At 45.6% G+C, this 23439-nt stretch overlaps 1 protein-coding gene across 4 annotated transcripts in view; it reads right to left on the bottom strand.

Annotated features, from left to right (window-relative positions):
* The window catches only part of FOXN3 (forkhead box N3), a 149341-nt gene extending 126340 nt beyond the window's left edge, over nucleotides 1–23001 (bottom strand). For 2 of the 4 annotated variants that reach the window (XM_066321929.1, XM_066321931.1), the window contains exons 1-2: nucleotides 12203–12442; nucleotides 9072–9628 (exon numbers count right to left, since the gene is read on the bottom strand). In XM_066321929.1, coding sequence (XP_066178026.1) covers nucleotides 9072–9614 — 543 coding nt within the window. In that variant the 5' untranslated portion in view covers nucleotides 9615–9628; nucleotides 12203–12442. Of the gene's footprint in view, nucleotides 1–9071; nucleotides 9629–12202; nucleotides 12443–22915 lie in introns of those variants that run through there. The other 2 variants (XM_066321930.1, XM_066321932.1) reach the window with 2 other exon arrangements.
* Nucleotides 23002–23439: the final 438 nt, after the last annotated feature.

Raw genomic sequence — 23439 nt, 5'->3', positions numbered from 1 at the left:
TCCACTTTACCTTTAAGGATGTCAGAGCTCAAGTGTCCAGGACAGGGACTCATAACTGCACCTGAACCAACCACCCACATTTCTCTGCTGCTTGTCAATGAAGCACTGCCAGACAATAAATTTCGGCAATTCCTCTCTTCCCCAGCCCAGCCATAATAATTTCTCATCTCTGGAGCTGAAAGGCTACTCTGCTTTAAGCTAGCTCTGAGACACTGGAACAGGTGAGGAATGGTTGGAGAAGGGACTTTAACTGGGAATTAGACTGAATAACAGATGTTAGGAAGCTAAATAGCTTTTTCCTTGAGACCAAAATATAACTACTGAATCATAACAAGCCAGTTGCTGCTACTGAAGAAAGAAATATCTCACTGTTTGTAAACTACTTAAAAACTGACCAACTAGAACTATCACAAAACCAGCAAGATTCTTACATATCTCATAAAAATGAAGTTTCCTCAGTATCTTCCTTTACCTAAAAGACCTTTACCAGACTTGTACTGATTAAAAAATACCAGACTATGTATCAAAAGATAAAAGCAAATTACTTACAGATAAAACGCTTTATTTGTTTAAAAAAACATATAAGCATGGGCCACATCTTTCCCTAGATGATTGCTAAGCAAAACTTAACCAGAGGTAGCCACATGGGACATTTTCTTAAACAAATCTGTGTTCACAAAAGTAACTGAATAGAGTGGTAGAAGGTTTGGAAGAGACCTTAAAGGTCATCTGGTTCCAACTCAGCCACCATGTGCAGGGATGTCATCTACCAGACCAGGTTCCTTCAAGCTGCATCCAACCTGGCCTTGAACACTTCCAGGTATGTGACATCTATCTGGCAACCTGTGCCAGCGCCTCAGAACTTTCACATTAAAGAATTTCTTCCAAAAATCTCATCTAAATCTCTTCTCTTCATTTAAAACTGTTCACACCTTTGTCCAGTCACTATCTGCCTGTACAAAAAGTCCCTCTCCCTCTTTTTTCTAAGTCCCCTTTAAGTAATGGAAGGCTGCAATGAGGTCTTACTGTAACCTTCTCTTCTCCAGGCTGAACAATCCCAGCTCCCTCAGCCTGCCTTCATGAGACATGTTTCTGCCCTCCGATCATCTTTGGCCCTCCTCTGGACCTCTTCAACAGGTCCATGCCCTTCCTGTGTTGGGGGCCCCAGAGCCAGATGCAGCACTGCAGGTCGGGTCCCACAAAAGCAGAGCAGAGGGGCAGAATCCCCTCCCTCACTCTGCTGCCCACGCTGCTCTGGATGCAGGCCAGCAGAGAGCTGGCCTTCAGGCTGCCAGCACTCACTCACTGATGGTGCATGCCCAGCTTTTCAGCCATGAGAACCTCCAAGTCCTCCTCCACAGGGCTGCTCCCAATGACTTCATCACCCAGTCTGTGCTCATAACTGGGACTGCCCTGACCCAGATGGAGCACCTTGCACTTGGAGTGTTTGAGCTTTGTGACATACTGCTTTGTTACAGCTACATGCAAGGACAGTATGACCTCATCTAGCAAGTGTGCCCAGTCTTGCAAAGACAGAAGTCAACTACTTCTATATGCTAACCCACCACTGCTCAACAAACAAATGACAACTAGCTAAATCAAAGAGTCACACACAGTCCTTTCTTCATAAGGATTTTGGCTTATGTTATTCTATACCATTAATTTGTATTAACTAGATTTATGATGAAGATACAGCAATTAGCTGAAAATAACACAGAAGGAGCAGGTATAAGCAACTTGCAGACTGCTGCCCAGACCCTGCTGGGCCAGTCATGCGAATGACTCTACCAGAAATATAGTCATGCTGCAGGACTGAACTAAAGTTCAGTGGGGACACAGTAACTGCCTGAATCCAGAGCAAAGAAAGGCAGCTTCTCCAGCAACTTAAAGGCTGCTTCAGGCTGCCTGAAGAATATTCTCAACTCCTCAATTATTTTCAACTGCTCAGCTATGACCAAGACTTTTAAATGTTTTTTTCCCAAGGTCTTCACTCAGGAAAAGAAGTCACACAGCACAATTTACTGGGCTCTTTCAGACAACATATAACACTTCCCTTTTAGGAAAGAAATGGGGAAATCTAAGGCATACATACATAATAATTAAAATGGATTCTTCAATGTTTTGCTGAAGAACTGAAGGGCAAGAAAGAAGTGCATACACTCAGCCACACCAGCAAGCCCAGTTCATCCCTGATGTTCAGCTACAACTGGAGTTAGCACAACCACCATCATGGGCCTGGTGCTCGGGGGCATACCTTGCTACATTCACTAATGAACATGTAAAAGTGCTCCTGTGTGCCCACATCCTTCAGCCCGTCATCAGCGAGGCCTCCTGTGCTCAAACCGGAGTGAAGCTCCAAGACCTGTGCTTCCTTTGCTGGCAGTGACAAGGGCACTTCATTCTCTCTCTGACAATTGGAAAGAAACACAGGAGGTGATGAGAACGTAATGACAGCAGCATGGGGAAAGCCTGACAATTGATTTTATAGACATCCTTTCCTCTTCCATAACAGCTTTTCAGAGGATGCACAGCACAGGTCCACACAGAGCCACCGCTACTGCCAAAATTAAGAACCCTGGGCAACAGAAACAAATCTTAAAAAACCACACATGTGCACACATCCTGGTGCAGTTTTTGTTGGAGCACTTCACTCATGTCTTACAGATCCAATCCAGCACCAAGCATGTATCTGACTGAACACACAAGCAGCCCCAGTGATTTAAGTGCAGCCTGTGCTCTCAAAGGTGAGAGCATCCTTCACCCCTTCCCTTCCCCATCTTCTCCTGCTGTCACCAGCTCAGCTCTGAGCTGGCTGGAAGCCACAGGCAAAGCTTCACGCCAAATTAAACAGAGCTGAGCCCATGGCCTGTGCTGACACTGGTGTTCCTTTGACCACAGTAACCAGATCCCAAATAGGGATCTGAAAATGAATCCAGCTAAATTAACCCAATGAAAAATAACCCAAACAAAAATTATACAAGGAGTCTTCAGCCTGCTCATTACACAGTTACACATGTACCACCAGTCTGAGCTGAAGAGGGACTTGCAATACAGCCCCAGATCAATTCCACCTCCCAGGAAAGGGAACAGGAGACAGATTCGGTTTGTGCATGAGAATGGCAGCTCAGACTGATCGCTTCAAATCTGCTGTAAAACACCAAGAAGAGTCACTAACACAGGCCACTTGAACAACAAACAGTACAGTCCTGCTCCTAAGGGGAAACCAAAACAAACACCTCCAGCAGCAGAAAATGTCCCACTGCATTTAAACTTCTGTTTGTGTCTTCCCTGAACCTTGGGGCAGGGACTACATCCATTACCCCACAAAGCAGTCATGCACCGTCCAGCTGCCAGCCCTTCTTCCATAAGGAATGGCTTGTCTCAGCAATCCCAGCTGGCAATGCCCAGCACAACCTGGACTGCACTGTAACCTGAATTGGGGACTTAAGTCGAAAAGCAACACAAGAATTAAAAGAAGAGTGAAAGATAAATCCAGCCACATCAGTTGCTCGTCACACAAAAGTTGTTTGTCAACAAAAGTTCATGTGCCAGGAAGGTGACTGGAGCAAACAATCTCGGAAGCAAGGGAGTGCAAACACAGCTGAGAAATGGACTCATCAACCTCACCACAGCCCAAGCCCAAAGGGTAGAGCAGCTCACTCCTGATTTCCTACACTCTTTCAGTGCTGCTTAACACGCTTTGCATCATCTTTGCTGTGGGTAAGGAGCACAGACAGGGGCAGTTTATTTAACCTAAGTGGCCAATCTCCTCTGGTAGGTCAATGGACTGTCATGGTGCAACCAACACCTCAGCTACTCAGCAGGGCACCTGCCTGCAGGCCATCTTAACCAAGAGCAAGATAACACAAATGCCTTAGATATAAGGTTCAGAGAATCCCTTGGATACTACCAACTCTCCCGTCATCACTTGAAAAGAACTGTTTGTGCTTTGTACAGCTTTAAAATAGTTAATTCAGGCAGATTCCAATGCAAAGAATTAGCTCTGATGTAAAGTCAAGCAGCTGGAAGCCAGTGAAATGAAGAGTGTTATTTCCATGCAGAGCTTTAGGAAATCTATTATTTAAATATTCTGTATAATTCTCAGGTTTGCAATTCAAAAACAAAACTGAAAGGGTTCAAGAAAAGTTCTCCATAAATTGTCAAACATCTTGCAACTCCATTTACAGTATGGTTCTGGAGACTTTTATGATTTCTCTAGAAAGAGAATGACCCTTGTTTCTCCACATACCAACTTGAGGAGGAAATTTCTGATGTTAGAGAGCTTTATTTGTATGACAGAAAGAAGTATAAGAAAACGTATTTCAAATTAAACTAGACGCATTCCAGTTTAAAACCACAAAATATGCTTTTTATAATTAAATTAACAGTTGGACCAGCTTATCCAGGACAATAATTTTTTAATGGAGTCCATATCACATGAACCCTTTAACATGAATCTGAAGGGTTGTTTTGTTGGGTTTGATTTTTGTTATTTTTCCACTTTGGCTTCCCCAGATGTTATAAGTGCACTGAAATTCTGACACTTCTGTTATTTGAATCAGTCTAGGTGATAACCTTAAAAACAGAGGAGGTTATTTCCATCCCCGGTGTGAAACTGAATTTTTACAAGAAACCTCAGCGACATTAAAAGAGGGAGGAAAGTCCTGTATCCCTCACCTTTGTGCATATGCAGATTGGATCAGGATAGTCTAACAAAGAACAAGCAGAAGGTCCTTTTCTTCTCACTCCAGCTAGCACTGATCTTTTTACAGGACTTTACCTGCCAAAAGCCCAGATATTATCACATCAGAGGAAAGACATTTGCAGGAGGCACTCCGGAAAATCTCCCAAAGGGTTTCCCACGGCTCCTGTCAAGATGACCTGGCAGAGCATTTATGAGAGACAGTGCATTAGACGAGGACAAGTTGGACATCAGCTCTTGCAAAGCTCAAGGACCACTCAGGAGTCCTCAGATCTGAGAGCCTGCTCCAGACGGAGGAGGAGCCTGGCTGGATCTCCATGACCCAATTATGGACCACATACTTCTAAGAATAGCTTCCACATCAAGCGAGGAGAATTTTCTTCTCCCATCCCCATAAACATATCCTTTACCCTCATTACATTTTTATTAAGACATCCCTCAACATAAGTGCCAAATAAACCTTTCAGATACCTAAATTTCTTCAGCATGCACACAGCCAGAAGCTTGTGTGTATTTCCCTATCTCAGACAATGCAGAGCAGACACAAAGAGGAGCCCTCTTGATAGGATGGATGCCCAAAGAAGCAGACATCAGGGAAGAAACAGCAGAATAGTCGAGAGGAGCATGGGGACAAAAGCTCCAACCTTTATAACTGGGCTGTTCACTGAGACAAAAATACTGCAGCAAAGCCAGTGAGGTCAAACATCATTTCCTCTCATCTGATAACGATGACTGAGGAAGTCTGAATTCGTAAAAGGCACAGACACATCACACACCCTGGAAAGACAATCCTACTAGCCTTTGTTCAAAGCAGGAATCCCTATACGAATAAATCAGATTTTCAAGGGAGGCAGAAATAGGGCTTATAACAAAATTTTTCAGCCGCCCCTTAGCTCAAGCAGCACTAGTGGGCATAGCTATAATCACAGCAAACCTACATAATGGGTCTGAACTAGCTTAGCCCTTTCCCTGCAAGCAGAGAAGCTGCCACATCAGTAACTCCGTTGCTAGGGCAACTGCTTACTTTCCATATCAACTGCAAACTCGTTGCTATGGAGACACATATACAAGAAAAATTCCTCTCTATAGCCAAGGACCAGATGGTAGGGAAGTCATGGACTAACGGGCTGTACTAAGTGGGACGCAGACTACAGGACATCCAGATCTGTACGTTCACAATAGGATTAATCTCAACAAGTAAATTCACAGCTCTGGCAGTATAAACAAAGCCAGGGAACTCCACATCCACTCCCCATCATGTGACAACTTCATACTCCGGCCAACTATTATTAAACTGCTGAGCTCAATGCAAAGAGGTCTGTACAATCAAGGGCTCAGCATTTTCTCTTCTTCAGCCCAGCTCTGTCTCGATCCAGACCAGCCTCATCACAGTTACATGAACAGCCAGGTTTTTGGTTTGCCAGGTAAGCCTGATGGCACTGCAGCTGAAGTAGAACAGCAGCAATGTAAAAGCAAAATCCTCTTTTCCCAGCATTCCACACCAGACCTAAAAGCACTAGGACAGGGTAAGTCAAAAAAGCAAAGTGATGAAGCCTGTCCTGGTTTTTTTATTTTTTTCCCCCTCTCCATTACAATGATCTCACATCAGGAACTTCAAGCATTCATATGCAGGCAGGAAAAGCTGCAGACTATTAGATGCATATTTAGCCTCATGAATATAAACTAGTGGAACTCAAGACTGGGAAAACTACTACAGAGAGGGAGTTCAAAAAGGAATTAAGTGTTCAGCAGAACTTTTTTTAGAAAAATTATTACTGAAAGGCTACATAAACAAACACTGGAAAGCACAACTATGAGGGGAAAAGCTTCTAGCTTTTCACGACGTGTCAATGCACATCACCGGCAAATGCCTGCAATTCCCAGCACTGATTAACTCTTTCCCCCCATACTGTACATGTTTCAGAGCCCATCTTGTGAGCATTTCATCGCGTGCCATTTGCTAAATGCTGCTTTTTTCTTTTTTTCCATGCAAAACCAGTAAAACAGGCAGACCCCAACCCTGCAAATTGCAAATACTGCAAAGGAGAAGTAGCATAAAATGATTCCTTAGAGATGAAAGACCCGTTTCCCTGCCCCAAGCCCCATACCAAAACCAGAGAACCCTTTAGGTGGACACCTTCCTTTTGAACAGCGGAGATATTTGCTACAAGGTACCGAATCAAATCCAAGTGTGCCTGCACACACACGAAGGTATTTCCAAAGCCATCAGTTGACATTTACTGCTTTCCAAGTCCGCAATTAGCTGTCAAGCACCTGATTCAGCAACTCTGACCCAGGGCCAACTCTGCACTCAAGACTTTGTCTGCCACATCTCTTGGCCAGGACATGAAGAAAAACCCAGCAGGGGACTTGAATGACCTGCTGCGGTGCATTTTACATTTGAGAGTCACAACTCATCCACCTTAAAGCTGGCTACCTGCAGTTATTAGAATTTTTTCCACTTCCTGAAGATGCTTTCTCCAAAGGAAGGGATTTTCCTGGAATTAATAAGACTCCACCTTGTGATTCATACAGGCAAGGTCTCCCATCATACCTTGTTGTCTAGCTATGCAACCACGGCCATAATCACAAATTTGAGACGTGGGTGACCAGTCATGCATTGTGCTGTGCCACCTCCCCACGGAGTAGCAGTACAGCGTGGTATTGTTCAGATGAGCTCAGTGGATATTTGACAGATAGACATGAAGACAAATTCCTCATAGGAAGGAAGCTGAAATCTAAATAGTCAACTTGTAAACAGAGGAAGAGGGACAGAACAAAACACAAATGGCAAAGTTAAACACGTGCCTTGCCAGTCACCATATTTTCGTGGGTTTTCAAATGCATTGTGTGAAGATTTCTTACAGTCAGGGACAGGGTTATAAAAGTCTGTTGTGGCATTTGTTATTATAGTCTCACTTCCAAACCAGAATTTAAGACTCTGGCTTACATAAAACAAGATCCGGTTTGGGAACAGGTTTTGTTAATCTCACACACAAGCTTTCACACAAGCAATTAATTGATAAAAATACAAATATGCACTGTGTGATATGAGGACAGTGGATTCTACGTAATACTTTTTAGAAAGAAAGAAAAAAAAAAAAAGATAGATGTGTCAATCCTTCAAAAATGAAAGCTCTGTAGAAAAGAAAGTTAACTCACCTAAAATGAAAAGTTGGTAGTTTAGGATAGTGTATGACTCTTCCTCTAGAGTTACTTGAGCTTCTATTCCAGAGCTTTTAAAGTTAAATATTGCACACAAAATAGGGAGAACAGCACCACCAAGAGAAGTTTAGTTTCAGGGTAACAAGACAATCACAGCATTTAACTCAGTGAAATACAAAAGCTGAGTGCATCTATTGTTTCTGCCGGGGGAAGTGTTCACTTTCTGATCTTCAGCCAATCTTAGAGACAGCTCACAAGCGCTGCGATTTTACCTGCTGTTTATTTCCCTAACCTGTGAGAAGGCCTCTGAAATTAATCTGCAAGCCAGTATTTTTATCAGTATATTCATACTTTGCCAAACATTCATCCAGTCCACTGCGTCTTGAGAAGATCCCCTTCGGAAACTGATTCCTGCTCCCAGGCGGACTGACAGAGTAGCAGGCTGTGCAAGGGACTGCCCCCACCACTCTGCTCACTTTCCCAGTCCCTTGCACACAGCCTCTTCCTGCAGACGCCGCTGGGGAATCAGCAACGAAACCAGGAGACAACAACTGAGCTCCGAAAGCAAAGCAGTGCTCCCAGGGCATCTGCCCCACACCAGCTGCAGAAGTTACATGAGCCCAAAGAACACCAGAAATTTTGGTGAATGGTAACCTTCACTTTTGATGCCAGACTTGTCTACTCTCTTTGAAGAGTTTCTCGAAAACACTCTTGAAATGGAACAAAGCTTCTTCACCATTACCCTCCTTATGTAAAAGAAATAAAAAGGTTTTTTGGATTACAACACAGACCAGGGCAATAGTGACGGACTCTTACATAAGGCATACCCTTTCACTATACATTTGTATAAGCCAAGAACAGCAAGCAGCCTATTTATAACATGATTACATTCATCTAGTATAGCTGGAAACCATTACCACAGCATGATAACTAAAAACAGTATTTAACCACTATGCATGAAGACACCAGCTGGGGGAAAAAACACACACACGCACACATCGAACACTTTCTTACAGATGTCTAGACAATGAATTTAATAAAATCAGAATGAGCAATGCTAAAGAAATGCTGGCTCTCTGAACTTAATTGACTACATTACCAGGCACAGGGTTGCACATTCTGTATTTCACTGTTAAGGACATACTCTGCGATTATCAGGTGAATCTTTTCAGAGCCAGATACGTTTCCATGGTTCCAAACTCACCTGACTTCGGTCTTTGTCCACTTTCTTAAAACACTTATTCAAGGATAGATTATGTCTCACAGAATTTTTCCATCCAGTGGGTGCATTTGCAAAATACGGAAAGTGTTCCAAGATCCAGTTGTATATATCCTTTACGGGCAGTCTTTTGGTTGGCGAATCCTCAATGGCCATAAATATGAGGCAGCTAAAGGAGTAAGGAGGTTTGCAGTTGGGGTTCTGCTTGGCATCGTAGGGCATGTCAGAGTGGGCAGGAGACGGCGGCGTGTCATCACCAATGTCCTGAACAGGGCTAACGCTCCTTAGCACCGAGTCCCCAAAGCTTTTCAGCAAGTTCTTGCTCTCATGTAACCAGTTCAAATTAGTAAGTTCTTCATCTTCCATGGCCCCTTTATCTAATCTGATGGCAGGCAAAGAGAAATCTAGGTCCTCGTCATCGTGAAGTGCCTTTGATAAATCACTATCTTGATAACGCTGGCTCAATCCACTGGGAACACTAATTCCTGAGCCCTCTGGCTTCTTACTGGGAGGCATGACTGGACCCATTTAGACAGCAGCTCCTGGGAGAGTGAATCCAAAGAAAAGGGAAAAAGAGAGAAAAGTTAGCTCATAAAAATGTCCTGTGTAACATTTTGACAGCTTTTCCCTAACTGGTCACTTGGCCTTTTGCCATCTGTATTAAACACTACAGTTTCACACAACACTCATTCACAACTGTTCGGTAAAATAATCTAATGTGAGCACAAGGGAAGAAATTTCAATTGATGGAATAAAATGATAATCCAGATACACCTCAGTTCTGCATGCACATGAAGTCCCACACAGGAAACTCCAAACCATGTCTCTTTAAAGAGGAAGCAGTGCTTTTAAACCATTGAATACTCCAATTGTATCACTTAAACAAGGATGAGAACTAAAAAAGAAAGAAAAGTGACTTACGACCAGTTGCTTCAGATTAATTTCAGCTGTTTCATATTTGAGGACAATACAACAGCACCATGATTAAAATCACTCTGGCTAAAGGCCTAGGCAGACAAACATCCAATCTGACTTGGTTGTACCAAAACTCAGAAATGAGAGCAGAACTTCAAAACCAGGAAGGTCAGGAGCAGACAGGAGGGAAAGCAACACCCGGTAGTTTTTGGCCCAGGGCCAAGAAATGAGGAAGCAAGTGCCAGAGCAATAGAGCACTTTAAAAATGTATGTAAACAGAGATGATTCTAACACAAGCCGAACTTATATTAAGCACAGTAGAAAACAAAGAGTCAGAAAGACTGCTGTGATACTCAATAATGGCCTGCAAGAGGTGGGATGAGCCGCTGAGGGTACTGCACCAGCAGGCCCTGCAGGAACACCTGTGAGCACTAATATTTGGGATTACCCGAGTAGTTCAGAAGCAAAGTGAAGCTGCCCCTGCCCAATCCGAGAGAAGCAGAAAAGCCCAACAATTCTACTTCAGAAGCAGGAGACCCTTAGCTTCTACACACAGACAAACTCTCAGGAATTACGTCTGGAGACATGAAGAGAAGTGGAACAAAAACTGAATGGAGTTAATAAAAGAATTTAAATGGACAAAACTTTTTGCACAAACACTGAACAAGAACAGAATGATTCCCTGTACCTAAAACACAACCCCAGAGGTTATCTGAAGTCATGCAGTCACACAGTCAATACTGTAAACTAAAGGCCAAAAAAGCTACAGGTAATAACGGAATGAATTATCTATCTGCAGAGAAAAACAGAGCAACACAGCCATTATGGGAAAGAGAAATATTGGACTTTAATTTAGCTGTCATAAGTGGGCATAAATGAAAACTTTTCAGTTATTTGGGTTTTCCTATAAAGAAGTTACACCAAAGCAGACGTTTACTAAAAATGAAACACACAGAACTCTTCTGCACAGAAGCCCATCAATACACTCAACATGTTCAGTGAAAATGTGCAGTTTTACATGAGTAAGCATCTGGAAAAGGAAAAAATACCGAGGCAGATATAAATACCAGGAGGCCAAAATTGTGTCGGCCCCACTTCCTAGTTTTCAAAATTGCATCCAGCACAACCAGAAGGTAAACAAGGGAATGGCCAGCGTCCAGGGGCACTGGCATTGCCTACCTACCCCGCACACTCAACTTTGACTCCAAATGGAAGTTCCGTCCCATGAGCTTCTAAACAGGAAAATTATATGATGGCTGACAGTAAAGTAATTTAATTGCACCGTTGCTATGACAACATGCTGCTCTCTTTCTGTTTAATTTCCTTATTTGCCAGTATCCTCCCAAAGGGCCGTATCACTTCACGATTTTTCCCCCCGTCTCTGTCTCCGCTCCAGGCGGCGGGGGTGACCGGGCGGCCGCGGATCCCCCTCGGGCCGGCAGGGAAGTCCGGCGGCGCCCGGCCGAAGAGCGGCTCCCAGCGGGGCCGCCGCGGGCGGACGGAGTGCCCGCGGCAGCCCCCGACGCGGCGGGGCCCGACCGGGGCCACACCGGGGGAGTACGGGGGGCCCGCCAGCGAGGCCCGTGGCGGCCGCAGCGGCGCCCCAGCGGCAGACAAAGGAGCGCCGGTGACGGGAGCCCCGGCCGGAGGAAGGAGTCCGACCCGCGGAGTCCGGGCGGACGCGCCCCGCACACGCGCGCGCCGCGGCCGGGGGGGGGCGCAGCGGGGCGGGCGCCGCGCCCGCGCTCCCACCGCCCCGGCCGCACGGGGGGGGGCGGGCGCCCATTGGCCGCGGCCGCAGCCAATCAATGGCGTTGCCAGGCGACCGGGGCTGCTCGGGCCGGGCGGCGCGCGCCGCGCACCCCGCCAATGCCGGCCAGGTGTCACCGGCCCGCGCGGCCCCGCGCGCCCCCTGCACGTGCGCGCGCCTGCCCCCAGCTCCTCGCCCGGGCGCCGCCGGGACCCCTGACGGGACGAGCTCGGGCCGGGGCGCGGCCCCGCGGCGCGGGCACGGTCGGGCTCGGCGGGGTCACGGCGGCGCGCACGCCGGGCCGCGCACCAACTCCCGACCAAGTTGTGGCGCGGGGCCGGGCCGAGCCGGGCGGGACTGCACCGCGCCGCTCCCCGCGGCCGGCCCCGCACCGCCCCGCCCCGCGCAGCCCCCGCCAACAACAACAACAACAACAGCAGCAGCAACTTACCTGGCGGGGGGCGGCGGTTTCACCGCGGTCCCTTCATGGCAGCGGCACAAAGTTTCATCTGACGGAGCCGGGCATGGCGCGCCCCCGCCTCAGCCCGAGCCCCGGGGGTGCCGCCGGGGTCCCGGCGCACGGGGCTCCGCCGCCTGCATGGGGCCCGCCTGCCCCACGCCCGCCCCGCGCTCCCGACGGGCAGCGGTCCGCCTCGGTGCGAGCCCGAGAGCGAGAAATTGTTTCCACTGCAAACAAAAAAGGCGACACATGACCACGGAGGGAGGGGAGAGAGGGAAAACGTGGGCTGGGCCAGCCGCGACGGGAGAAGCCGCGGAAGGGAGGGCCGCCGGCGGTGGGGGAGGGCGGTGGTTGCTGCCGGCGGGGACCCGGCCGTGCCGTCCCGCAGGCCGCTCGCCCGCTCCGGCCCCCGCGCGGTGTCCGGGTCGTGCCGGGCCGGGGCCGGGCGGCTGTCCGCGGTCGGGCGGGAGGCGCTCGGGAAGTCCTGAGGGGCACAGAACCGGCAGCCGCGGCGCTCCCACTTGTGCGAGTCTCCTTTCCCCCGCCCGGCCAGGCCGACCCCGGCTGAACCGCGGGGTACACCGAAGGCACCGGCCGGCCCCAGGAGCCCACGGCTCAGCATAGCGGAGCCCCGCTTCTCTCTCTCCCGCAAGAGCAGCGGGGGAGGCATCTCTCAGCACCCTCCCAGCGGGCAGGTAATTCCTGCCGGCCCGGCACCTGCCCCGCTGCGTGAGCCGGGCCCTGTGCGGACAGCGCGGGTCCCGCACGGCGCCTCTGCCGCCCGCTCCGGCCACGGCCAAAGCGCGGCCGCTGCCGCGGAGTGCGGAGCACTGTGAGGAACCGGTCTGCAGAAACCTGCACTAACTGCCGACGGCGGGGAGTGAGTATTTCCTGAAAGAAATCTGCTTTAAAAGAAGGCTTGACTCAGGAAAAATGGTGCATTTTCTCCTCTGCTATCATACCCTGACATAACTAGTATTAACTTGAGTAAAAAAACCCTTGCCATCAGTTGAATTAATTGAACGAACTTGATTTAAAAATAAAGAAGTTGTCCAGTCTAGACAGCACTAGCTGAACGTACAGTCCCTTTTATGTTACATGCCAGATCTCCAGTAGCTTCAGTGATTTGCAGCACGAAATTAAAGTATGGCTGTCTACTCACAAAACAAGTACATGGAACTGTTTCACAGCTGGTCCACAAAAATCAAACATTTTCCGCTCTGGGTAAACAACGCTTGCAGATTTAGCATACTTTAAAATAAATTTTCCTTTCACTATAGAAAATGCCTGCCGCAGAAATGTATAAAAAATATGACTTAAGTCAGAACTACAGATATCCTTCCCAGCGCAGTCCTCCCTGGACACAGAAATTGTCACTAAGCTAGGAAGGAAAACATTTTAGCTGTTTTATTGAGAAAAGCTAGAACAGCTGCCTCGAGATCTTTAGGGAATTCTGCATTATTTCCCAATGGATGGGTTACCTCCTTTAATCTCTTTAACACTCATGAAATTCACAGTTTTAGATAAGAGTGGTAAGCACCTCATTCTCAAAGTGGAGGGATAAGAAGCATTTCATTGATTCCCTGGAACTAGAAATTCCTGTCATAACTAGCTAAGACTTCTTTTGCCCATAGCTTTCCCTCCCCGACCCAGTGAACTGCTATTTCACATTCTTGCATATTTTCAAGAAGACACACCAGCAGCTGAATTGCAGAATGGGAAGAATACCTATCCGGCCGCAGAGTATCATCATTACCCACTGGCAATCCTGCCCTGTGACTCCACCAGTCCCAACACTCCAACAGACAGCCAGACCATTAGTTTACACAGCTCTTATCTCATGGCCGTTTAGTTTCAAACCCAAACTAAATTATCAAGTCATAACTCCACCCACCTGAATTTACTCCAAATGCTTCAGACATTTTTCTGAGTGAATCAACATGCCTCTTTATTGGCAAGCAAGGAGATTTATTGCATTTATTATCACTTGTAAAAGTCAAGTGTCTTGAAAGACTACCAAGAAGAATTCAGCTAATGAGAAGTATTTCTGAAGTGAGAAAGGGGAAGCCTCATGAGATGCAGGGTAGTATGCAAAGAAAATTATACCCTGAATACATTATGTATGCATCCTATTCAGCTCAGTTCTGTTCAGAATTAGTAGCCAAATTCCCCATGAATATTGGTGGAATATGATCAGTTTCAGAGTCTTCTGGTCTTTCACTGGCAGGTAGGAATTTCCCCAGAGTGCACACTAGAGATTGCACTGAAGGGCCAGTGTGAGACATTTGCTGTGTCGGCAGAAAAGCCGGCATGATGAAGCACAGGGGCCAGCAGCAGGTGGCGGAGAAGGTTAGGAGAGCAGAGGGACAGACTGCCCGCTGGGAAGGACGCTCCCTGCTGAGGTGCCCCATGAGAGGCAGCAGGGCAGGGCAGCCTCTCGCTGGCTCCCACTTACCCCTGAGCTCAACAGCAACTGGAGCTGCTGACTTGCAGAGCACTAAAATACCAGCAACAAGGTAAACACTACTATCTTGCCTCTAGGGAAGACTGTTCCCCAACTTCTGACTTTTTGCTGGAATACCTAATACAACTAATTTAAGAAAGGAGCAGAGCCTCATGCGGCTCCATTGGAAGGACATTAACTGCTGGCTTAGAATACAGCAGCAGCAGAACAACTAATGTATGGCCATCAAGTAACTAAATACTCACTGTAATCTCAAGCAAGCCCCCAAATTTATTAGGGTGTTGATTTCCCCATTTCTGAGCCAGCAATATACTAATTCATTTAGCATAAGATTTGCAACACTGACAGATGAAACTGTTTGTACATAAAGACCAAAGTACTTGCCGTACTGAAGGCTGATTAGAAGTTCCAACAGTGCAGAGCTGCACTTTAGCCTTGTGGGCTAATATACAACAGTCTAATCTTTCCACTCAGATTTCAGAATACCAACTGCAGATGTTGCAGTATCTTATTTAATGAGGATTTCCAGCCATCTCTCTATACTCCTTTCTCTCTTATCCTACTCTAGATTGGAATCCCTGAAAATTTCCCACAAGCTATCAAGCACACAAGCACAGCAAAGGTCATGGGCTCACAGGCTCATCTTCCCCCCTCAATCTCCTCCTCTGTTGGGAACATCTTTCTTTGCTAGTATTATGACCATGTGTTGTGGTTTAACCCCAGATAGCAACTAAATACCACACAGTCACTTGCTCCTTCCGCCACACACACAGAATGAGGAGAGGAATCAGAATTAAAAAAAAAAAAAAAAAAAAAAAAAAAAAAAAAAAAAAAAAAAAAAAAAAACCAACACTTTAACTCATGGGTTGAGATAGGACTAGTTTCATAATTCAAACAAAATAAAAGATGATGATTATAGTAATAATGTGAGACAGAAAGAGGAGTAACACCCAAGAGGAACAAATAATGCACAATACATTTGCTCATCACCTGCTGACTAATGCCCTGTTCATCCCTAAGAGGTAATTGGCCCCTCCTGACCAGTTCCCCCACAGTTTATGTTCTGGGCATGATGCTCTATGGTATGGAAAATTCCTTTAGCCAGTTCAGGTACCCTGTCCTGGCCATGCTCCCTCCTGGCTTCTTGTGCAAGGCTCACTGTCAGAGCACAGGAAACTGAAAAGTCCTTGACTTAGGACAAACACTGCACAACAACAACTAAAACATCAGTGTGGTAACAACTTAATTCTCATACTGAATCCAAAAATACAGCACCAGTGTTCCAGTCAAAAGCAGGGCACCATGTCACATGACCTTGCTAAATACTTCTACTTTCTGTCTTCTGCCCTCACCTGCCACACTTCAACAGTCCTGTGTTATTTATCCTCACCTTTAAGCCCCTCTTCCTAACTTGGTCTCCAATTACATGTCTTTATTAACTGGTGTCCTTGTCAATGTTTATTCTCTCTACATTAGAGTCAGACTTCTTCCCTGAAGTCTGCTGCAAGTTTGCCAGCAAAGCTTGTTCATTAGGATTTAGAATTAGACACGCAGCTGTGCAAAAAAACCCTCCTAATTCTTAAGGGTCCTGATGTACTTTTCAAAGAGTGATATGGACAGGGCTGCTGACTCTTGCAATCAGATCCTCGAGGTGTGGGACACAGCTCAGGCCCTGACACCTGTACACTGACCATCTCGTTCTGTCAGTTCTTCCCCCATAATCTGTTTTCTCTGAGGCAATGGATTTAATCTTGTACAGAACACAAACACACTGGACATCTTCAATAACTTAGAAAAACTAGATCGTGAATACAGCATGTGTTTATTCATTTCCTCTTTCACAACTCCTGTTCTCATCATTCCTCTCCTGCAGTATCAACACTTCTTTATTTTTAACCACAGCAGACCAGCCTGGTTTTGTTTTTTTGCACGATGCCTGCTTTCGGGGCAGAGAAACAGCTGTATCTAAATTCCTGGAACAGTACCACAACAGCCAGAGTCTCTGCCCTGTACAGAGGTAACACACCTAATGGGCTGACCAACAGTGCCCTGCTGCCCAGAAAGAGAGCAACTCTGGCTTTGCAGCTGCTCTGAGTGCAGTTGTACCCTACCTGCCTGTCCCATGGCTTTTGCAAGCATGCCCTCCCCTTTCTTCACCCACAGCAAGCACTAAGCTATAAACTGCACGTGTAGCAAAGGCCCAGCTTACTCCAGCTTACCAATAGATCTATCTTTTGCTCATTCACTCAAGAACATGGAATCAGATTTTCCCAACCTTACATTTAATTAGTCTTCAAGTCCTCATTTTCCCCAGCAGGCAAAACCCAATGGAAACAGAACTGAATCTGTGAGAAAAGGAGCACCAATGCAATGCTTTGTCAGAAGTGTGAGCAAACAAAACTATCTACAGCATTTCTGTTTCACAGGCTAAAATAAAATTAATTTCTTCCAATAAAATCCACAGTTTTTATTAAATAGCTCCTTTACAAATTAATGTATGCACATTTACGATGTTATTGTAGTAACACTTGCAGTTTCTAGGGAAATGAGTATACTTAGTGCTAAAATTACATACAGCTGAGAGGCTACCAGCAGTTGTGTTTCTGTGCATGAGTGTGGTGGGAGGAGAGCATCAGGCATGCTCATTTGTCCTACAGATTTTTGTTAAAATGGGTCCATATGAGAGATGCTTTCACGGTGTAATTACCCAACATACAAGCACAAACTAGTTTATACTGGGAAAGTGCAGCTTATTTTGGTAGCCTAGTCAATGGAAAGCAAAATGTGGCTGGGATAAACATATCTTTACTGGAGTCTTCTGCTATAATGGTCTGAACTCACCTAACTAACTCGGTACATTAACTGTAATACAGGCCAGTATTTCTAGTACAGTTGCAGTGTTTAAAGAGGCTGAAAATTGAAAGAACTGTGTTCTGGGGTTTGGTGCTCAGATTCCGCTCTCTGTTGTAAAGGTGTAATGCCACAAGATGTGGCCTGGCGGTATCTCAACATCAGTGTTCACCCTTTGGCAGCTTAAGTCAAACTTACAAGTAATCAGCAGAACCAGAAATCAACTGTATTTTTGTTCTCAAAAGCAGTGTGGAGAAAAAGCAGCAGCCAAACACTGCAGACAAGTAAATATCAGAAGTTTTGAGTAAAACTACAATGGAAAGCCACATTCTTTTTATAAAGCTCACAATCTGCATTGCCAAGTGGAATTTCTAAAACAAAGACAAAATTTTTTCAAGTCAGTATCCCAAATTCTGCCTCAGCTTTCCTGAATACAAACTGTTCACTTCATCAATTATTTTATGAATTTGTTCTTTATTTGTGTATCTATGCATGCAAAATTAAGTCTGCAACAGGACCTCACAGGTAGTGAAGTTTGTGTTCACATCTCATTGACTGACGATCTCAGCAACTGACACAAAACACGGTTTATCACCACTACTGCTGTGAGCCAGAAGACAATTATTCTCCTCTGACCATTTGCTTGTGCCAGGTGCATTTCCTTGCCACAATTATACTTGTGTGAGTCCCAGCTTTTGGTAGCACAAGATATATCAGGGCCCTTTCCTTTACTCACAGCTTGGCTCTACTCTTCCTGTACATTTCTTGAACACTGTTCCCGGAGGAAATCCTGTGAAATGCAGATTCCCAGACTGCAACAACGCAGAGAGAGCTGTGAGAGCCTGTATGAGGTGGTGCAGGGATGAAGCACAAGCATGGCTGTGCTGACTTACAGTTGTGTCTGCAAAGAGATGCTGAGAGGGTGCAGGTTGTGGGAAACACACTAAGTGCCATAAAATGAATAAGCAGACTTCTATCCTTGGTGTGGTTTCAGTGCTACAGACAAGCCCACCAAAAGCGCCAGGGAGCAAGGAATGGAAAACAATGAAAAACTGCAGTGGAAGGACTAAAAAGAGTCAGTACCTTCTCAGAAAGGTTCTGTCTGGTCCTGTGCTCCCCTCCACAGCCACAAGTGAGGTGGCCTCCAAGGCTGAACCAGACAGCACCCATCAGGCAGAGCAGGTAAGCAAGATTTTGGGAAAAGTAGGAAAGCTGGCATAGCAAAAAAGCACAGCTCAAGTACCCACAACCCAGCAACAGCTTCTGTGGCCAGAGAACCACCCCCCTGGCTGCTACGCTCATGTCCTGTGGGGTGGGTTTCCCTGCAAGCAGCTTTTGGCTTCTCTACGGTGGCAAGAGTGCATTATTATAATGGACTGACTTATTCCCTGGGACATGAATTTCTGCCAGGCCTTTTGGCACTGCCCCAGTCTTTCTGGCAACAGGTAACTTCAGTGAGCAGCTGCAGTCATCTGGGAGGTATGGTGCATCTGGCACCTCACAGAATTTTTGCAGGCAAATTTCACATTCCACAGGTTTCTCACAGGGATGCCACAAGGATGGGGTGGGTCTCAGCTGCTGAAGCACTATGAAATAATCTTGGAATGCTTTTCTCTTTAAATCTGCAGTCTTGTAAACATTAATAGCTAAGCCTTTTTCTTAGGTTCAGCTGGTTCCAGCACAGTTTAGCATGTCCATAAGCATTTCAAGGACAAAATAATGTTATGGCTGTGTTGTGGTTTAATCCCAGCCAGCAACTAAGTACTATGCATGTGCTTACTCACTCCTCCCACTCCTGACGGGATGGGAAGGAGAATCACAAAAAGGTAAAACCTGTGAGCTGAGGTAAGAACAGGTTAATAAATACAATAAAGCACAATATTACATTAATAGTAGTAGTGAAAAGGAAGATATGAGAGAGAGAAATAAAACCCAAGACGGACACAAAAATGATGGACAATACAATTGCTCACCACCTGTTGAGCAATGCCCAGCCTGTACTCCTGCAGCCATCAGCCCTTTGCAGCCAACTCCCCCAGTTCATCTACTGGGCATGATGCTCTTTGATATGGAATATCGCTTTGGCCAGTTGCAGTCAGCTGTCCTGGCTGTGCTCTCTCCTGGTTTCTTGTGCACCTGCTTGCTGTCAGAGCATGGGAAACTGAAAAGCCCTTGACTTAGGCTAAGCACTGCACAGTAACAACTAAACCACAGCAGGGTGTTACCAATGTCAGTCTCATAATAAATCCAAACCACAGCATTGTATCAGCTACTAGAAAGAAAATTAACTCCATCACAGCCAAAATCAAGACAGGCTATAACAAAATTTTTAAGAACATTTGAGGAGAAAAGTCACTTCTATTGCTTGTATGCAAGTAGAGGGCTTCACTTATTCCACATCACCTGTCACATAATTGTCTGTATTATTTTTCACAATGTAAAACGCCTCCAACACAAAAACACCACAATATCAAACCGAACACCACATGTAAGAAAAAAGAAATAAGCTACCCCTGGAAAAAGCCCTGCAGGTTACTGGACCACAGCTGGGCAGCAGGGCTGGGGTGTCAGCAGCAGACCGGCCAGTCGGGGCTGTGCCAGTACAAAGCCTGCCAACAGAAGACCCATGTAATGACAACCACAGAACTCACTTAAGCTCTGAAAAGGTGACTAATGAGCTCATTCATACTCCCTATAAATTATTCACTACAACACTGAACCCACTCAAGACAACTGGCAAAGTAAACTTTAAATACAGGGAGCAGGAGCCTTTTGTGTTGTCAACTTTTGCCTGTAAAACTTTTTGCAATGCAACAGACACTTCACTTGCTTCTGCCCCCTTGTTGAAATCACTCAACTGTTTAAACCTTTTTTACCACCTCTAGCAGAGTTAAGGCAGCTACAGCTCCTACATATTTATTTTGCCACTGCCAAGTCTTTTTCTTTAGTAGTTCCAGGTAATCACAAAGCACTATACATAGCTTTAAATTACATTTTTCAGAAATTAAAGTCTGATCTCAAACTGAAGGCCAGGTCTAAAGAAGAAGACAATAGCACATGCATGTTTAATGAGAAGCAGCCTCTCTCCAGAGCCTGCACTTACTGATACTTCTGTGAACATCTATAATTTGTGCCAAAATAAAAACGGAGGTCTTAAAAAAACACAGTTTCATTTCTTAGGTGCTGGTGCAAAAAACTTCTGATATGTTTAGAAACAGTCCATTTGTAAGAATGCTTTTGTTACCCTGTTTAGTGTGAAATAAAAGGCAGATAATGGTTGGATGTTAACAGCATCCAACCATTATCTGGTCGAGTTTGCTGCTGGGGTGGCTGAAACAGCATTTACTCTCTTCAAACAGCACTTTTCTTCATAAGATAAATTACTTACACCATTTATAAGTTAACTTTAATAATTTGTTGCAGGTTGAACTAGCAAGAAAGAGTGAACTACAGAGAGTGACATTAAAGACAATGTCTTATATGGCTGTCTGATCTTCAGTGGGAAAAAATTACTTGCATCTCTGGTTACAGGATCAACTCCAAAGGTCAGGAACAACTAGATAAAAGGGAAAACCAGGAATTACATAGCTAAAGTCCAGTAGAGTATAAAGTAAGGTAAGGTATGGGAAACATAAGGCAACATCAAGGTGATATTTAAACACAAGAAAAGAAAAATGGCTAGCAAAAGAAGTTTGCAAATGAAAAAATTGTTCCAAATTTCACACTTTATTCCAAACTAAGAAATTCTGCACCACTTGAAGACAAAGACTTTACTACCTACCAACAACTACATGATTAGTCTTCATTTATTTAAACCCATGATTCTGAAATTACCAGAGATGCACAGAAACCACGTTGCCCTGTTGGTGAAATGGTGATTAGATAAAAGCAAACACAAGACAGCAATGGAGCAGCCTACACCACACAGCATGCATGTCGACTTTGCAAAAGCTGTTGTGTTTTAACCCCAGCCAGCAGCAAAGTCCCACACAGCCACTTGCTCATTGTCCCCCAGCCCTGGCTGGAATGCGAAGGAAAACAGGAAAAAGGTAAAGTTCAAGTGTAAAGAACAATTTAATGACTGAAATACAGGTAATAATCATAATCATAGTAATAGTAACAATAACAACAACAGTAATAACAGGTAATAATCATAGTATAGTAATAATAACAGCAGTAGTAATAATAATAGATGAACAAGTGATGCACAATACAACTGCTCACCACCTGCTGACTGATGCCCAGCCTGTACCCCTGCACTGAGCATGATGTTCCATGGCATGGAATATCCCTTTGGTTTGGGTCACCTGTCCTGGCTGTACTCCTTACCAGCTTATTTCTGAACCTGCTCACTGTCAGAGCACAAGAGACTGAAAAGTCCTTGACTTAGGGTAAACACTGCACTGCAACAACTAAACATCAGCGTGTTATCAATATTATTATCACATTAAATCCAAAACACAGACCTCTGCCAGCTACTAGGAAGAATTATCTCTATCCCAGCTGAAAGCAGGGTAAAAGCTCTCCATCCTAGTGAGATCCCTGCCCCTCCTGTAACTGCAGGGCGTTGGCCAAGGGCTACATTGCAATCCCAGACCCCACCAACCTGCCTGGCAAGGGGCGTTCACCTTGCCCCTTCAGAGGTGGGAAACAGTGGCACTTCCTGCAGCCGGCTCCCCACACCCTGCTCCTCATTTCCCTAATGAGGCCCAGCAGTGATGTCAGTTTTGCCCAAGGCACCATTTGGTCTAAATAATAACCAGCTACAGTTGGCTACATAATCAGAGGAATGCCAGATCTGGGGGAGGATCAGCAAACAAACTGGCGGGACGGCTTTTAACTGCGAGCAACAAAGTCAAAACATGGCTACAAGTGTCAGGAACCTCTTGACTGGTCAGTGCCACTACTCCTGCTGAGATTGCCCTGGCTAAGAGGTCACCAGGGAGGCTTCCTGAGATACCGGTTCCTGCAAACTCCTGCAAGAGTGCCATGCCATGAGTAGGGCACAGAGCCAGCACCGAGGAACGCTGACATCCCTTTGGGGCCAGCTGATGCCACTGAGGTGACAGCAGCTGGATTATGCTGGGTACCAGGACAAATGAAGCTCAGTCCAAAGCCCCTCTGTGGCTGTTACCTCTGCTGGAACACTGGCCCTGCTACTCCTCCTTCTTCTTGGCTCTCCAAACAACATAACCTCATGGCTCTCCAGATCCCAGTGTATGCCAATCCGTGGGGAACGCTGGGCTACTCTGTGCTTTGGTCATATCATTACAATAAACTGTAGGTATTTCTTAGCTGCAAGTAGAAAATTCAGATGTTCACAAAGCAAAAAACTCATAGATTGAACAAATAGGAAAAACTGTGCCCCCTTTAAATTGCATAATACTCACCTCCTTATGAAAGAAATTGCCTCTCTGCTCGTCCATTACCACACTAAGGTCCCAATCAAAAAAAGGCCAATATTTATATGCTCCAGTGATTACAGGGTAGTCACTTTGCCGAGTGAGAAAATCTGTAAGTGCTGACCAGATGAGGCCAAAGAATATAGACATCACCTTTACTTTTATGTATTTCTGTCCATTGTCACAACCTCTACAAAAATGGAGAAGGCAAAACAAATGGGCTGAAACAAGCACGGCCATCAGTAACTTCCTACCTGTTCTGCTACAGCCCTGGTGTTGCACACTTCTTGTACACAGCCAGGGTTGACTCAGAATTCCCATACACACACATCAGATTTAGGGGGCCACACACATGCTGCAGTCACGTGTGAAATGTGGGTCTGCAGCTGGGCCCTTGGTGATACGTGTATTTGTGTGTGCGTGAATGCACATCATGGCAAGTGTCTGCTGAGCTCTGTTCAAGATTAGGATTTTAGTCACCAAGTACCCAAAGGGAGTCCTTACTGAAGTTA

This window comes from Sylvia atricapilla, chromosome 6, assembly GCF_009819655.1.
Source record: "Sylvia atricapilla isolate bSylAtr1 chromosome 6, bSylAtr1.pri, whole genome shotgun sequence".
Taxonomy (NCBI): Eukaryota; Metazoa; Chordata; class Aves; order Passeriformes; family Sylviidae; genus Sylvia; species Sylvia atricapilla.
Note: the sequence above shows the minus strand (reverse complement) of the source record. Positions and strands in the feature narration are given on the sequence as shown.